The sequence below is a fragment of the Chrysemys picta genome, chromosome 17, assembly GCF_011386835.1.
Source record: "Chrysemys picta bellii isolate R12L10 chromosome 17, ASM1138683v2, whole genome shotgun sequence".
Lineage (NCBI taxonomy): Eukaryota > Metazoa > Chordata > Testudines > Emydidae > Chrysemys > Chrysemys picta.
Window position 1 is genome coordinate 10,531,430 of NC_088807.1, and position 18,585 is coordinate 10,550,014.

Consider the following 18,585-nt stretch of genomic DNA (forward strand, 5'->3'; position numbering starts at 1 on the left):
TGCACTTGCTCAGCCTATAGTTGAACAGGTCCTGACTACTGTCCAGGCTGCCTGTGTATGGCTTCATGAGCCATGGCATTAAGGCGTAGGCTGAGTCCCCCAGGATAACTATAAGCATTTCAACATCCCCAACAGTTATTTTCTGGTCTGGGAAGAAAGTCCCTTCCTGCAGCTTTTGAAACAGACCAGAGTTCCTGAAGATGCAAGCATCATGTACCTTTCCCAGCCATCCCACGTTGATGTTAGTGAAACGTCCCTTGTGATCCACCAGTGCTTGCAGCAGCATTGAAAAGTACCCCTTGCGGTTTATGTACTCGCTGGCTTGGTGCTCTGGTGCCAAGATAGGGATATGGGTTCCGTCTATCGTCCCACCACAGTTAGGGAATCTCATGGCAGCAAAGCCATCCACTATGACCTGCACGTTTCCCAGAGTCACTACCCTTGATACCAGCAGCTCTTGGCTACTTGGATCACAGCAGCCCCCACAGTAGATTTACCACGCCAAATTGATTCCCGACTGACCGATAGCTGTCTGGCGTTGCAAGCTTCCACAGGGCTATTGCCACTCGCTTCTCAACTGTGAGGGCTGCTCTCATCTTTGTATTCTGGTGCTTCAGGGCAGGGGAAAGCAACTCACAAAATTCCATGAAAGTACCCTTACGCATGTGAAAGTTTCGCAGCCACTGGGAATCGTCCCACACCTGCAACACTATGCAGTCCGACCAGTCTGTGCTTGTTTCCCTGGCCCAGAATTGGTGTTTCACGGCATGAACCTGCCCCTTTAACACCATGATTTGCACATTGCTGGGCCTGTACTTTGTGAGAGGTCTATGTCCATATCTATTTCCTCATCACTCTCATCGCCGCGCTGCCGTCGCCTCCTCGCCTGGTTTTGCCTTGGCAGGTTCTGGTCCTGCATATACTCCAAGACAATGCGCATGGTGTTTAAAGTGCTCATAATTGCCACGGTGATCTGAGCGGGCTCCATGATCCCAGTGCAATGGCGTCTGGGCTGAAAAAAGGCGCGAAACGATTGTCTGCCATTGCTTTCATGGCAGGGAGGGAGGGAGGGTGGATCCTGACGACATGTACCCAGAATCACCCGCGACACTGTTTTTGCCCCATCAGGCATTGGGATCTCAACCCAGAATTCTAATGGGTAGCAGAGACTGCGGGAACTGTGGGATAGCTACCACAGTGCAATGCTCCAAAAGTCGACGCCAGCCTCGGTACTGTGGACGCAGTCCGCCAACTTAATGCACTTAGAGCATTTTGTGTGGGGACACACACAATCGACCTTATAAAAACGATATCTAAACACCCGACTTCTATAAATTTGACCTAATTTCATAGTGTAGACATACCCTCAGAGTATACTGAGTAGGAGCGCCTAGAGCTGGTGATTTGACCCGGGAAAACCTCCACAGATTCAAGAATGGCCACTGCACCAGAACTGGCTCTCTTGGGCCCATGGACCAAGTGTTATGGGGCTTCAGATGACACTGATGGGCAGTGCGTGTGGTTTCGGCTGTTGTGGTGAGGTGAGGAGCTGGATCCAGGGTCTTATCCTGAAGAGGAGGAGCAGGGGGGATCAAGGCAGTGTTGACCCTCCTGGAGCCAGAGAACAACGTCTTGGTGATGCCTCGGGAGAGGTGATTTGGGAGGATTTCCCCTGGAGAGCAGGCTCAGTACTGGCCTGAAGCTGGTTGACATCTCAGAGCTGGCAGGCGGTGCTTGCCAAGCTGCTTCTTGTGCCCCTGGAGAACCCACTACTGGCAGAGTTAGTATGTTTCTAGCTGCTGCATAAGCTTCCGGGGTGGATGGTACCACAAACTGGTCAGTACGCTGGCAGGAAGGGGGTTGCACCTCCCTTCATGGGGTTTGCGGTGCCGGTGTAGATGACTGTGCCGGCAGCTGCCACAGTGTCGGAGAGGGAGAGTGGCCAGTTTGGGTCTTGCCTTAGCCCTGTCCATGGGTCTTGCCTTGTTCCTGTTTGCTCTTTTATCTCCCTTCACTGCAGGAGAGCGGCTCTTCTCACGGTGCCCCCGATGTTTCGTCTTGGGCACTGGTGGCAAGGAGCAGTGCCTTGAGCTTCTGGCAGCAGAAGGTGCACTGGGACCGGGTGCTAAGTGCTGAGTCAGATCTCAGCTCCCAGTTGGATCTCAATGCTGCTTGCATCAGAAGGACTTTTAGTCTCACTGCCTGGTCTTTCTGAGTACATGGTTTAAACTCACAACAAATCAGGCAGCAATTTTTTTTCTGTGGCCTTCTCCCAAATACTTGAGACAGCTCAAGAGAGGGTCACTGTTGGGCATAAGTTTCCCATAGGCAGAGCGAGGCTTAAACCCCAGAGAACAAGGCATGACCCTGTACCAGGGAAGGAAAATGCCTCTCCAGACAAGGAAAGGTGTCCTATTTTCTATACTAAACTTACTAAAAACTTCTTTAACTAACTAACAAGCTATTTACAATAAAAATGAGTAAAAATCACTATGAAGACTTTGCCAAGACAAAAAGGGGAGTTCCAAGAGCCACCACAGGAGGTTAGAAGGAATTGAGGGATGCAGGCTCGTCAGGGCACCTTATGCCAGCTGTATGAATATGCAGCACTGGGGGCACTAGAACTAGCCCAATGGATGCTTCGGGCATGCACACAACTAACTCAGAATGGACATGTGCAAGGACTCAAAGAACTTAATTTCCATTTGCATCTCTTCTTCAGCATAGAACTAAATTGACATTTATATTTGAAAAGTCAAAGCAAAACTTACCTGCTTTTGTCTCGGGTTCATCTGCAAAGGAAAAAGCACTTCTTAATATAGGCTTGTCATAACTATAAAGGAAAGGGTAACAGCCCTCCTGTGTACCATATTATAAAATCCCTCCTGGCCAGAGACTCCAAAATCCTTTTACCTGTAAACGGTTAAGAAGCTCAGGTAACCTGGCTGACACCTGATCCAAAAGACCAATAAGGGGACAAGATACTTTCAAATCTTGGTGGGGGGAAGGCTTTTGTTTGTGCTCTTTGTTTTGGGGGTTGTTTGCTCTTGGGACTGAGAAGGACCAGACATCAATCCAGGTTCTCCAAATGTTTCTGAACAAGTCTCTCATATTTCCAACTTGTAAGTAAACAGCCAGGCAAGGTGTGTTAGTTTTTATCTTTGTTTTCTCAACTTGTAAATGTACCTTTTTGCTAGAGTGTTTATCTGTTTGCTGTAACTTTGAACCTAAGGCTAGAGGGGATTCCTCTGGACTCTTTAAGTTTGATTACCCTGTAAAGTTATTTTCCATCCTGATTTTACAGAGATGATTTTTACCTTTTTTTTAATTAAAAGCCTTCTTTTTAAGAACCTGATTGATTTTTCCTTGTTTTTAGATCCAAGGGGGTTGTATCTTGATCCACCAGGGAATTGGTGGAGAGTCTGTCAAGGCTACCCAGGGAAGGGAATTAGCACTTTGGGAGTGGTGGCAGCGGACCAGATCTAAGCTGGTAGTTAAGCTTAGAAGTTTTCATGCAGGCCCCCACATTTGTACCCTAAAGTTCAGAGTGGGGAAGTAGCCTTACCTGCTTTTGTCTGGGGTTCATCTGCAAAGGAAAAGCACTTCTTAATATAGGCATCATTTTATTTTTGGGTGGTTAATGAATATTATGACTCTCTTTGGAGGATGAGGACTGAGAGGTCATATATGCAGTAAGCAAGACCCATGGGTCCTATACATGCTTATCACAACACGTGGTGTACCTCATCTATTACACTAAATGCCCCAATAACAACTGTGTGGGTGAAACCAGACAACCATTGGGCACCAGTGACAAGGAGTAGTGCCATGAGCTTCTGGCAGTGGGAGGTGCGCTGCGCACCGAGTGCTCAGTGCTGAGTCAGATCTCGTCTCTGAGGCAGGTCTCAATACTGCCTTCCTCAGGAGGACTTTCAGTCTCACATCCCAGTCTTTCGGAGTACGCGGTTTAAACTCAACAGCTGTCACAGGAGCTTAGAAAGAATTGAGGGGCACAGGGTCATCACCGCACCTTATACAGGTGCTATGAACATGCACTACCAGGGGGCAACGGAGGCAGCCCAACAGATGCCACTAGGGGAAAAAAATCCAATAGCTGTGCTTGGGGCGAGCACACAACTAACTCGGAATGGACATGTACAAGCGCTCAAAGAACTTCATTTGTATTTGCATCTCTGGGCTGGTCTACATTGTGGCGGGGGGTCGATCTAAGATACACAACTATTCGCGTAGCTGAAGTCGAAGTATCTAGTTCGACTTACCTGGCGGTGAGGATGGTGGCAAGTCATCCGCAGTGGTTTTCCCATCGACTCCGCTTACTCCTCCTGCCGAGGTGGAGTATGGGCGTCAATTCGGGGATCGATTGATCGCGTCTAGATGAGACACGATAAATTGATCCCCAATAGATTGATTACTACCCGCTGATCCGGGTGGGTAATGTAGACGTGCCCTCTTTTTCAGCATAGATCTGCATTGACATTTACAGTTGAAAAGTCAATGCAAAACTTACCTGCATTTGTCTGGAGTTCATCTACAAAGGAAAAAGCACTTCTTAATATAAGCATCATTTTATTTTTGGGGGGTTAATGAATATTATGACTCTTCTAGGAGGATGAGGACTGAGAGGTCATATATGGAGTAAGCAAGATCCATGGGTCCTATACATGCTTATCACAACACGTGGTGTACCTCATCTATTACACTAAATGCCCCAATAACAACTGTGTGGGTGAAACCAGACAACCATAATCAAATCAACTCACAAAGAAAAATGATAAAGATAAAAACACTTTACCACCTATGGGTGAACATTTTTACTAACCATAGTAACCATATCTAACCTCTCGGTCCTTGTCCTCAAAGGACCTCAAAGGAAACCTGCACAAAACCTTCAAATGATGAGCCTGGGAGATTAATATTATGACTTTGCTAGTCACTAAAAATCCTGGTCTTAATAAAGACACTGGATTTATGGTTTATTACAAGAATCTGTAACTCAGTAATCCCATCTTTTTGTCAAATGCAGAAATGTTAACAGGTCGTTTCACCCTGAATGGTCTCTTACACTGTGTGTTATCACTTATGCTAAACAATCTATTATACTGTGTATTTAGTGGTGCCATTGTGTATGTTTCCCTGACCTGAGGAAGCCCCGTGTAAGCTCGAAAGCGTGTCTCTCTCCCCAATAGAGGTTGGTTCAATAAAAATTATTACCTCACCCACCTTGTCAGTTTATTCTTTTTACTCTTTCTGATGATGCACACGCATGTGGTAGAAACATGACCATGACTAGATTAAGATGTAACCTTATTAGGTCCTGATCACTCCACCAGCTGCATCAGGAACTCATTATTTCATAGAATCATAGAATATTAGGGTTGGACAGGACCTCAGGAGGTCATCTAGTCCAACCCCCTGCTCAAAGCAGGATCAATTCCCAACTAAATCATGCCAGCCAGGGCTTTGTCAAGCCTGACCTTAAAAGCCTCTAAGGAAGGAGATTCCACCACCTCCCTACGTAACCCATTCCAGTGCTTCACCACCCTCCTAGTGAAAAAGTTTTTCCTAATATCTAACCTAAATCTCCCCCACTGCAACTTGAGAACATTACTCCTTGTTCTGTCATCTGGTACCTCTGAGACCAGTCTAGATCCATCTTCTTTGGAACCCCATATCTTGAAAGCAGCTAACAAATCCCTCCTCATTCTTCTCTTCTGCAGACTAAACAACCCCAGTTCCCTCAGCCTCTCCTCATAAGTTATGTGTTCCAGCCCCCTAATCATTTTTGTTGCCCTCCACTGGACACTTTCCAATTTTTCCACATCTTTCTTGTAGTGTGGGGCCCAAAACTGGACACAGTACTCCAGATGAGGCCTCACCAATGTTGAATAGAGGGGAATGATCACATTCCTCGATCTGCTGGCAATGCCCCTACTTATACAGCCCAAAATGCTGTTAGCCTTCTTGGCAACAAGGGCACACTGTTGACTCTTATCCAGTTTCTCATCCACTGTAACCCTTAGGTCCTTTTCTGTAGAACTGCTCCCTAGCCATTCAGTCCCTAGTCGATAGCAGTGCATGGGATTCTTCCATCCTAAGTGCAGGACTCTGCACTTGTCCTTGTTGAACCTCATCAGGTTTCTTTTGGCCCAATCCTCTAATTTGTCTACCCTTCAGCATATCTACCACACCTCCCAGTTTAGTATCATCTGCAAACTTGCTGAGAGTGTAGTCCTAACCATCCTCCAGATCATTAAAGAAGATATTGAACAAAACCGGCTCCAGGACTGACTGTTGGGGCACTCCGCTTGATACCAGCTGCCAGCTAGACATGAAGCCATTGATCACTACCTGTTGAGCCTGACGATCTAGCCAGCTTTCTAGCCACCTTATAGTCCATTCATCCAGCCCATACTTTTTTAATTGCTGGCAAGAATACTGTGGGAGACCGTATCAAAAGTTTTGCTAAAGTCAAGGAGTAACACATCCACAGCTTTCCCCTCATCCACAGAGCCAGTTATCTCTTCATAGAAGGCAATTAGGTTAGTCAGGCATGACTTGCCCTTGGTGAATTCATGCTGACTGTTCCTGTTCACTTTCCTCTCCTCTAAGTGCTTTAGAATTTATTCCTTGAGGACCTGCTCCATGATTTTTCCAGGGACTGAGGTGGGGCTGACTGGCCTGTAGTTCCCCAGATTTTTCATCTTCCCTTTTTTAAAGCTGAGCACTACATTAACCTTTTTCCAGTCATCCAGAACCTCCCCCGATCGCCAAGAGTTTTCAAAGATAATGGCCAATGGCTCTGCGATCACATCCGCCAACTCCTTTAGCACCCTCGGATGCAGCGCATCCAGCCCCATGGATTTGTGCTCATCCAGCTTTTCTAAATAGTCCCAAACCACTTCTTTCTCCACAGAAGGCTGTCACCTCCTCCCCATGCTGTGCTGCCCAGTGCAGCAGTCTGGGAGCTGGCCTTGTTCGTGAAGACAGAGGCAAAAAAAAGGATAGAGTACATTAGCTTTTTCCACATCCTCTGTCACTAGGTTGCCTCCCTCATTCACACTTTTGCGTTTCCCAGCTCTGTGCATAGTCCTCTAGAACACTGAGAGACATTTCTGGTCCTGAGTCTGAAATTGGTTCTAGGCAGGTGAGACCTGTAAACCTGCAGAGTCCAGCTGATGGCAGTGGAAGTTTGCACAGGTGTGAAGATTAGCATCACAAATGCCATTGCATGATTGGGGCCATAAAAGGAGACAATGAAGGAAGAGGATCTCTTTTGCCACACACTGAGCTGGTCTGGAGCCATTCTGCCAAGTAGGTGTGATGAATGTGGGGATTTTCTGAAATATTTTCATGACTGATATGCGTGGCACTGGTTCATTTGACTTGGGATTGCTACCCAGCGGGTTCAGAAGGGTAAAAATGTTGGCAGAGCAGGAGACATGAGGTGTATGTGTCATGTAACTGTCTGGGGTGATTTGAACAAGTCACTGAGGACAGGGTGAAGCTGACTCATATCAATGAAGGCTCCAGGAAGACAAAGGGAACCCCAATGATTCAATAGTTGGCACCTAACAACTGGTAACTCCACCAGGTTGAACGTGTGAACTCAGCATGGTTTTGCAGACGAGGTCAATGGACCGATATGTGACAGGAGGTGAAGATAAGACCTGGCCTTTGGAGAGACACAGGAGCCCATCTGGGACTGGGAGACAACAGGCAGAGATACAGAGAAGAACCCGAGATGGTTCCTTCAGCAGCATGGTTCAATGGAACCCTGGCTTGGCCAATTTTCGATGATGTCTTAACCTTTTCTTCTCTATGCTAATCTAATGACTTCCTGATATTGTGTTCCAGCTGACTAATAAACCCTGCGCTTTTTTGAAGAGGATGCGGATGTCATTGCAAATACTTGCTGAAGTGCTGACAGAGGTCTGTCTTAGTTTAACTTGGTGGTGTGAAATAGGAGTGCTGGAGCCTGATGTCTCAGTCTCAGAAGCATTGAAGCTGAGTGCCCTGCCCTTGTGGAATAGTCACTTGGGGGTCTGGCACATTAAAGGGGTTCTCCCAGGAGACTATGCAGGCTATGGCAGAGCACAGATCCTGCAAATCACTGAATCTAGTTAATTCACTTAAAAGCTAAGCTAGGCCCACAATGCAGGGCATCTCTCTTTAACAGAATAGCCCACTCTTATTTTCAACAGTTCAGAACTTGGCTATATCTAAAGCAGGCTTCTATAGAGCAAGGCTGTACAATGCTCATCAGTGAGGAATATTGACATGCTGCAGTTTCAAATGGCAGATTTCAACCTTCAGCCATTTGGGCCTTATGGCTCCACACAAAAACATGTTTACAATTTCCTTCTTCTTTTTCTAATACTGTAGAAAAAGTATTTACTCTTTTCTCAGAAAGAGCTGAACAATTTTGTTTAAAAATGTCCCAAAAGGGAAATAAAGTGTTTGGGCATGGACAAAACAGACATCTCTCTAGACCAGAATGAAGCTGTTACACAAAGCTCGAAGCATCTGATAATAGGGCTTTATAACAGAAAGAATTTTCAGCCTTCTTTATATGTGCCATTGGTGGGCCAGATGTGATTTTAAATAGGGTTACTAAATAATTAATTATTTCTTTCCTCAAGAACACCAGAAGTTTCATTTTTTCTTACCTACTCGAGACCTCAAAGTCTGTATTTCTGGGGGGGGAAAAGGCAGTAACAGGATCAGAAAACTCTAATGTAGTTATGAATTTTCCAATTTTGATAATAATCCACTCTTCCCCCACCCCTTGTATTTCTGTAATGCCAGCTCCAGTTCCAACTGGAGTAGAAGGAAACAGAAAGATCAGGAAATAATAAGACCTGTTACCCTCATTCATACATCTTTTAAACATTACTTGGCCTTAAAGTCGATGACTTTTGCCAAACAGGGCCATTCTGGAGATTCCCAACAGACCCAGATTCTTCCTTGTTGTATGGCTGCTCTATGCTGAGCCCTCAGCACAAGGCTGACAGCTGCAGGAGGTTTGGCCCATTGTAGGAGGATCCTCTGATAACAGAGCCAGCATAGTGTCTGCTACACCACCCCGAACCTTGAGTGCTTCACTAGGGGGTGTGTTTATGACAGTCGGAGCATGGCCAGGGGTTTGTTTTCCCACCAGTCTCCAACTGCTGCATCAGTCCTGTGGAGCCAATGGCAGCTGTTGTAACTAGAGTAATCCTCAGGGAGGGGGCACTGGACTGGCTCAGCATGTGGGAAACTAAGAACTGGGGAAATGCAAAGCTGAGCCTCACATCACCTCATTTGTACATCATATTTGGCGTTGAGTCTCATACTTCTTTGCCGTAGCCAAAAAACAGGTGTAAAACCTGGAGTTTCCCCAGATCCCTAGGGGCCTTAGTGCTCCTGAAAGTTGGATTCTGCCACATAGCAGGCCTTGCTAATGCCACGTTTTATCATTGAATCATAGAAATGTAGAGCTGAAAGGGACCTCAAGAGGTCATCTAGTCCAGCTCCCTGAGCTGAGTCATGGCCAAGTAAACCTAGACCATCCCTGACAATTGCTTGTCCACCCTATTCTTATAAACCTCCAATGATGGGAATTCCACAACCTCCCTTGGAAGCCTACTCCAGAGCTTAATTACCCTTGTAGTTAGAAAGTTACTCCTAATATGGAGCCCAAATCTCCCTTGTTGCAGAGTAAGCCCATTGCTTCTTGTTCTACCTTCAGTGGACAGGGAAAACAATAGATTGTCCTCTTTAAAAAGCCTCTAATATATTACAAGACTGTTATTAGGTACCCCCTTAGTCTTCTTTTCTCATGACTAAAGCTTCCCAATTTTTTAAACCTTTCATCATAGGGCAGGTTTTCTAAACTTATTAATTTTGTTGTTCTCTCCTGGACTCTCTCCAATTTGTCAACATTAATGCTGACAAAGAGGTTTAAACCATGTGTGTGTTTGAAGAAAGCAACTTTCTACAATTAGCAACCTAATCCAGCAAAATAGTTTGAAAATTAGCAACACTGATGCATCTCCAGTTCCAGAGGGATTCACTTTGATAAAAGCTCAGCACTTGCATAAAGGACCTCTTTCCATTGCAGGGGCAGATGTCTTCAACTGGCATCCAAAATATCTATTTGCCTTCTCCTTTCTCTTCTCTCCATATAACTGAGATTTGACCTGGCTGAAGGGCAAATAAGATTCTGGGAAACCTTACCTTCTTCATTATGCTTTTCTTTCTCACCTGTATGAAGAGAAAGAAAGAGAACATTTCTCATTGGCTTAGCAGAAGTGCTTCTCAGCTCCTTGCCCACACGCATACACTCTCCCCATGTGCCTGATCTTGAACAAATTCAAGAGATTAATGGCAAATTCCAATCTGACACCCTCGTGAAGTCCATTCTAAAAAATTCCCAACCAGACTCAGCTCCCAGCTGTAAAACTCTCCCCGTTACTGCAATAGAGGAAATATTAAGCATTACCACTGCTTTAGAGATCCTACATGTTACCTGTTTCTGGAGTTCAAACATATCCCATGAGATAAATAAAAAAAAGATTATTAAAGAAAAAAATGTTGTTCCCATATTTCTAAGATTAAGTCCTTCATCTCTCTCTCTCTCTCTCTCTCTCTCTCTCTTTCTTTCTGGGGGTGGGGAGTGGGTGGCTTTCCACCAAGGGGAATATGAAAGGTGGCTGAGGCCTATTTTGAGACACAGATTTCAGAGGAAATTTTTTCCAGACCCGAAATGAAAATGGATTTCTGTTCATTTGCTGAATGTTTTGGACAGACAGAAAATAGTAAAAAAGAAACAACAATGGCAAAATATATTGAGGAGGAATCCACTCAGAGTTCCTTTTTTTGCCATGATGTTCATTTCTTATTGTAGCCTCTTTGTATGGAACAAGCGGACTGGCCCCTGGGTCTCCCATGTTCCTAACCACCAGGTTCTCTCTCTCTCTGGCCCAGTGACTATTTTAATTAATTATCCAAAGTGGAACAGCTGCACCAGGAGAGATTGAGAGAGCACCATGTCAGAATATCCCATAGCATAGTGGTTACAACACTCATCTGAAAGATAGGAGTCCCCAATTCAAATCCTTTTTCCCCATTTGGAAGAAGCAGGAATTGAACTTGGGTATCCCACATTCCAGGTGAGTGCACTAACCACTGGGCTAAAAGTAATGTGTGAGCTGCTATTATCTCCTCCTGTGGTGTTCCTTGCAACAAACAGTGTCTGTGCCTAGGGGCAGGTCTACACTTAAAAGACTGCAGCTCTAGCACTGTAACGAAGACACTCGAGGCTGATGACAGAAAACTCTCGCAGGGGTATAGTTAATCCACCTCCCTAAGGCTATGTCTACACTAGAGATCTTACAGCTGCTCAGCTATACCAATGCAGCTGTGCTGCTGTAAGATCTGAAGTGTAGCTGCTCTTCGCCAACAGGAGAGAGCTCTCCCATCAACATAATTAATCCTCCCCCAGTGAGTGGTGGTAGCTATGTTGATGGGACACCAACACCCTTGAGCGACATAATTATACCAATGTAAGTGGCAGTGTAGACGTAGTGTGAGAGGCAGTAGCTGTGTCAGCAGCAGAAGATCTCCCCTCCACATAGCGCTGTGCACAGGGGGCGGTTAGGTCAGTTTAACTATGGCGCTCAGGGGTCTGGATTATTCACACCGCTGAGCAACATAGTAATACCAAGGTCAGTCTGTAGTATAGAGCACAGCTAGAGCTGGCTGCAGATTGCAAACAGACCTTGACACCTCCTTAAAGCTTGGACTTACATGCCTGTCTTTGTGAGAGGAGAGGGGTTTAACACACACCCCTCTCATTGTCGTCTCCCATTGTCTGGTTTAGGTGACTCCCTGACTATCATGCTGGCTTTTGTGGAACCTATTTTAAGGTGCCTATGTCTCCCCAAGCATTGTGCAGGGAGCTTAGGTGCCTAACTGAGGGTTATGGGGATTTCATCATTATCCCAGTGAGTTTCTAGGTGCATAAAATTAGGTGTTGTGATGCTCAGTGTCACAACCCCTATGTCCCTTTTTGAATCCAGGCGTAGGTACAAATTAATAAACATGTAAGTGTAAAGACAAAGGTTGTTAAGCAGAGGCCTAGAAAGAGAGGCCTGTGCAAGAGATTCAGGCCAATTGTCCTCCCTAAGGAACATATAAACAATCCCCACAAACAATGGATGTGGACCCCTCACAAGATTTCACCAACCATGAGGAGCATAGGTCTCACCAAAACACAGTAGCCTTATGTTCCACAAGAAGTGAATAAAACCAGCAGAAACTCGAGCAAAGAACTTGTACATGTCCCACCTGCAGAATGTCTTGCTACCAAATCTTGTGGCCAAACCTTTCCAAATAAGGGCTTGCCTACATGAGGAAGTTATTTCAAAAAAGTGTAGCATATGAATTTAAACGTCTATAGATATTCTGCAGTAACTCCCGCTGTGGACAATCTTTTCCAGAAAAAAGGTCTTTTCCAGTTTAGCTTAATCCACTTCCAAAATAGAGTAAACTAAACTGGAAAAGACATTTTTTTTCCAGAAGAGGAGTGTCCAAAAGGGGAGCTGTTCCAGAATAATTATGCCTGTCAATCTCCCCATGTAGACGAGCCCAAAGAGTAATAGTTTTTTGTTGGCAGTAGATTGAAAACTCTTCACCCTGAGCAATATTCTATTTCCTATATCTGAGTGGAAACCTGTCTGACTCCAGTACACCCAGCACATCAGTTTCACAGACTCCCTATGTCACAATCAGTCACGTTCAGACTCTTCTGTAGATATGTCTGTGGAGGGTGCTGAACAGGTCCCCACTATGTTTCCACCCCCATTTTATATACTGTGTACCAGATTATAAACCTCCCCCACTGTTAAACTGAGTAAATGTTATTGTTATAGTGAAGGCACATAGTTCCCCTCTGAATGTAACTGTCCCAATACCAATTCAAACTTACTCTTCGTATTGTCCTTTCCTTCTGAAAAAGAAAAAAAAAAGCCTCATGTTTAAGTACATTCACACACCACTTGTAATAAAACCTGGGCAGATACCATAACACATTGCATCTAGTAAAGAGTTCAGACATTCCCACATACGTAATTAATATTAAGTTCCAAAAATCTTCTTGACCAGCCCAGCTGTGTGAACTGAGGTACTGTAACACCTTAGGCTTTGGCTTGACTGTCATTTGTCTCCTTGTAAATCTATTGAAATGAACTTGCATCCACACAGAAAAGTAATTCAATCCACTGTGGGGAGCACTAGGTAACATCACAAATTGTTCTTCAGTCTTCAAGGCTAACTAGTTATTGTGCATTGTTTCAGTGCTGATGTGTATGGAGCTACATGCACATTTCAAAAGCCTTCCACACCGCAACAGAGTGGCATTAGTAACTCAGTTTCACAGCTGCTTCATCTGGTGAACTTCCAACAGTTCACTGGTGTAGAGTCCCCTCTCCCCCCCTCCCCCCCGGCCATCCCCACAAGACATCCCCATCCCCACAAATAGTCCCCTACTACCATTAATGTCCCATCACCCCACCCTCAAACATGAAGTGTCACAGGAAAGAGTGAGGAACATAAAACCCCTAAATAATGTGTCCCCTGAACTGCTCTCCCATTTGTGGCAACTACAGGTCCTAGAGAACAAAGGGACCATGGGAGGAGAAAGGGCTAATTCATGTTCTTGGCCCTCTCTGGAGATGCAAAGTAGGGGGAAGGAAGGATAGACTCCTGCTCAGTCATGTATTGGTTGTACTGTCTAGATGAATAATTAGTGCACAGCAAACTTGGGTGTAAATCTACAATGCAATAGCTGGCCATGTATTAAGTGTCTGTGTAGACCCTCATGCTGCACACTATCAGTTCTCTAGTGTACATTCAACTACTCCTGCTTCAAAGCAGAGTAGAACAAAGCACACTAGTGAATCATTAGTGTGTGCCAGCAGGGTCCACAAGGACAGCTAATGCACTATTGATTCATAACCCAGCTTCCTATGCACTAGCTATTCATCTAGACAAGTCCTAGGTGGCCAACCCGTTGGTGGGCACAGCTCTGATGGGGAAGTGCAACACACTGTCTTCTGTACAGTATATCCCATTCTTTTCTTTCAAGCAGAAAGCACCTCAGGGAGTAGACTGTCTCTATCTGCAGGATCGAGGAGACTATCTCAGAAAAACAAAGCCATAATGATAAAATCATCTGAGAGTGAAACTCATCTGTGAGTTAAAACGGTGTGACATCAAAGCAGACTTACTGTCAACGATCTCGGGTATTTCTGAAAAAGAAAAAAAATCCAAATGTTTAAATTTGTACATATTTTTATGTTCACTTTTATGCTACAGAATAAAATGACTGTCCTTGGGACATTTTGAGAAGGGGCAAAATAGATCGTGGCTGCATATTCCAGTTTCCTATAATCCAACACATTTCTGAAGCATCAGTTAGACGCTTAATTTCAGAGACTGAAATTAGGTTGAGTTGAAAATTCTCTTGAAACCATTTTTCAATGGATGATTGGGTTTACAACATTTTTTTTTAATTTCTGCTTAACACAGAAAATGTTAATTTATCATAAAAAAACAAACATCCCAAACCTAATATATTTGGTTTTAGTGAAAATTGACATATTTTGGTGGAAAATTTGAGAGTTTTTGTTTGGTAACCTCAGGTTCCCATTCTCTTATATGGACCAGTGAGATCATAATTAACAGACTCCCCTCACCAAGAGTTTCATCAGAGGTTCTACAGAGGTGAATTTTTCTATGGAAAAAATGCAATTTGGATCCACCTCTACTTGAGACTCAAAAACCAGACTGGGTTTATCAAACATGATGTGGCAAACCCTACACAGTATCAGCTCACAGCCATTACTGAACTAATTTACACCAGTTGGTTAGGGTCCCTATGGAGCCATGTGCCACTTGGAATTTGCCAGAGCAGAGTTGAGCTCTGCCATTCCCTCAATGAGAATAAATGATGATTAAACACATTTTTAGTTTCAGACACGTGCTATGAGATAAACCACATACTGAAGGTTTTGAATGGGCCCAAAATATTTTTGGGTGCAGATCCTACTTCACTTTAACTAAGGCATTTTTCTGAATCATCAATGATAAGCCAATTCAAGAGGTACAGAACCATACTGGCCCAACCAAATCTGCTGTGGCTAATGCTACAAAGTATGTCCTAAGTGCCATAACAAATGTCACGGTGGTTTCTCTCGTGACAGGATGCAAAGATGAGCCCTGGGAAGAACGGGCACATGGAGATGGCATCCATCTCTGTTGGGCCTTCAGTCCTTGTGAAAGCAATGAGTGAGAGATGCCCTGTGCAAAAAGTCTCCGTAACTGAGGGACCTGGGACTTCACTAATACTGAGAACAAGGGAAGATGGCAGCCATCTTGTAACAGGGAAGTTCTTTGTGGAGTTAAAGACCATTATCCTTCAGGAAACAACGTGCTGATAAATACATTTTCATTTAGAAAAAAAGTCATAAAAAAAACCCACATTAATCGTCACTCCCCACCTCCCCCAAGCTCCCAATAAATAAAACAAAATACACTGGAAAGGTGAAATAGTTTCCCCCTCTGTCACACACCAATGCATGTCGGGAAGGGGGTGGGGGCTCTGAAACTCAGAGATATGGGCTCTGCTAACTAACCCTCCTGTGAGCTAATCTAGGTTCCAGGAAGTATAATGAGAGTTCTAGTGAAAAAGGTAGAAGAAAAAAAATTCTTGCTGTTGAACTAGGATGAAAGTTTCATTTTTTCTTACCTACTTCAGACCTAAGAGTTTGTAGTTCTGGGGGGGAAAAGGCAGTAACAGGATCAGAAAAGTTTAATGTTGTTATGAATTTTCCAATTTCCATAATAGCCCACCTTTCCCGCACCCCTTGGATCTCTGTAATGGCCAGCTCCAGTTGCACTGGAGTGAAAGGAAATAGAAAGATCAGGAAACAATAAGACCTGTTACCCTCATTCTTATGTCTCTTCAACATAACTGGGCCTTAAAGTCAATGACTTTTGCCAAGCGGGGCCATTCTGCAGATTCTCAACACAGACCCAGATTATTCCTTGTGGTGTGGCTGCTCTATGCTGAGCCCTCAGCACAAGGCTGACAGCTGCAGGAGGTTTGGCCCATTGTAGGAGGATCCTCCAATAACACAGAGCCAGCATAGTGTCTGCTACACCATCCCGAACCTTGAGTGCTTCACTAGGGGGTGTGTTCGTGATAGTCGGAGCATGGCCAGGGGTTTGTTTTCCCACCAGTCTCCAACTGCTGCATCAGTCCTGTGGAGGCAATGGCAGCTGTTGTAACTAGAGTAACCCTCAGGGAGGGGGCACTAGACTGGCTCAGAATGTGGGAAACTAAGAACTGGGAAACTAAGAACTGCGGAAATGCAAAGCTGAGCCTCACATCCCCTCATTTGTACATCATATTTGGCATTGAGTCCCCTTCGCTGTAGCCCCCCAAAAAGTGCTTAAACTGGAGTTTCTCCAGATCCCTAGAGGCCTTAATGCTCCTGAAAGTTGGATTCTGTCACATAGCAGGCTATGCTAATATCACATTTTATCACTGATCATAGAAATGTAGAGCTGAAAAGGACCTCAGGAGGTCATCTAGTCCAGCTCCCTCAGCTGAGGCAGGGCCAAGTAAACCTTTACCATCCCTGACATGTGCTTGTCCAACCTGTTCTTAAAAACCTCCAATGATGGGAATTCTACAACCTCCCTTGGAAGCCTACTCCAGAGCTTAATTACTCTTTTAGTTAGAAAGTTTCTCCTAGTACAGAACCCGAATATCCCTTGTTGCAGAGTAAGCCCATTACTTCTTGTGCTGCAAGAAGGACAGGGAGAACAATACATTGTCCTCTTTATAAAAACCTATAATATATTTCAAGACTGTTATCAGGTACGCCCTCAGTCTTCTTTTCTCATGAGTAAACCTGCCCAATTTTTAAAATCATTACTGATAGATCAGGTTTTCTAAACCTATTAGTTTTGCTGTTTTCTCCTGGACTCTCTCCAATGTGTCAACATGAATGCTGACAAAGAGCTTTAAACCATGTGTGTGTTTGAAGAAAGCAACTTTCTACAATTAGCAACCTAATCCAGTAAAATAGTTTGAAAATTAGCAACATGGATGCATCTCCAGTTCCAGAGGGATTCACTCTGTTAAAAGCTCAATACTCCCATAAAGCACCTCCTTCCACTGCAGTGGCAGATGTCTTCAACTGGCATACAAAATATCTATCTGCCTTCTTCTTTTTCTTCTCTCCATATGACCAAGTGAGGTTTGACCTGGCTGAAGGGCAAGTAGGATACTGGGAAACCTTACCTTCTTCATTATGCTTTTCTTTCCCACCTGTATGAAGAGAAAGAAAGAGAGAACATTTCTCATTGACTAAACAGAAGTTCTTCTCAGCTCCATGCCCACACACTTAAAAGGCTGCACTTCTAGCACTGTAATGAAGATGCTCTAGGCTGATGGCAGAAAGCTCTCGCAGGGGTATAGTCAATCCACCTCCCTAAGGCTATGTCTACACTAGAGATCTTACAGCTGCTCAGCTATACCAATGCAGCTGTGCCGCTGTACGATCTCTAGTGTAGCTGCTCTATGCCAACAGGAGAGAGCTCTCCCATCGACATAATTAATCCTCCCCCAGTGAGCGGTGGTAGCTGTGTTGGTGGGACACCAACACCCTTGAGCGACGTAAGTTATACCAATGTAAGTGGTAGTGTAGACATAGCATGATAGGCAATAGCTGTGTCAGCAGCAGAAGCCCTCCCCTCAACGTAGTGCTGTGCATAGGGGGCAGTTAGGTCAATTTAACTACATTTCTCAGGGAATTGGATTATTCAGACCGCTGAGCGACATAGTAATACCAAGGTCAGTCTGTACTATAGAGCAGAGCTAGAACTGGTTGCAGATTGCAAACAGACATTGACACTTCCATGAGGCCTGGACTTACATGTCTGACTTTGTGAGAGGAGTGGGGTTTAGCACACACCCCTCTCATTGTCATCTCCCATTGTCTGACTTGGGGGACTCCCTGCCTATCATGCTGGCTTTTGTGGATCCTATTTTAAGGTGCCCATCTCTCCCCAAGCATTCTGCAGGGAGCTTAGGTGTCTAACTGAGGGTTATGGGGATTCCATCGTTATCCCAGTGAGTTTCTAGGTGTGTTGTGATCCTCAGTGTCACAACCCCTCAGTCCCTCTGTGGATCCAAGCGTAGGTACAAATTAATAAACATGTACGTTTAAAGAGAAGGATTGTTAAGCAGAGGCCTAGAAAGAGAGGCCTGTGTAAGAGATGCAGACCACTTGTCCTCCCTAAGGAACATATTAACAATCTCCACCAACAATGGATGTGGACCCCTCACAAGATTTCACCAACCATGAGGAGCATAGGTCTCACCAAAACACAGTAGCCTTATGTTCCACAAGCTCCTCCACTAAAGAAGTGAATAAAACCAGCAGGAACTCAAGCAAAGAACTTGTACACGTCCCGCCTGCAAAATGGCTTGCTACCAAATCTTGTGGCCAAACC

General features: G+C 44.7%; 1 protein-coding gene across 1 annotated transcript in view; it reads right to left on the reverse strand.

Annotated features, from left to right (window-relative positions):
• LOC122173337 (E3 ubiquitin-protein ligase TRIM39-like) overlaps positions 1–18,585 on the reverse strand; it is an 86,680-nt gene that overhangs the window by 52,466 nt on the left and 15,629 nt on the right. Inside the window, exons 9-17 of the mRNA XM_065571843.1 lie at positions 17,372–17,398; positions 14,289–14,309; positions 12,989–13,009; positions 10,237–10,263; positions 8,688–8,714; positions 4,529–4,549; positions 4,281–4,343; positions 3,566–3,586; positions 2,772–2,792 (exon numbers count right to left, since the gene is read on the reverse strand). Coding sequence (XP_065427915.1) covers positions 2,772–2,792; positions 3,566–3,586; positions 4,281–4,343; positions 4,529–4,549; positions 8,688–8,714; positions 10,237–10,263; positions 12,989–13,009; positions 14,289–14,309; positions 17,372–17,398 — 249 coding nt within the window. The remainder of the gene's footprint in view (positions 1–2,771; positions 2,793–3,565; positions 3,587–4,280; positions 4,344–4,528; positions 4,550–8,687; positions 8,715–10,236; positions 10,264–12,988; positions 13,010–14,288; positions 14,310–17,371; positions 17,399–18,585) is intronic.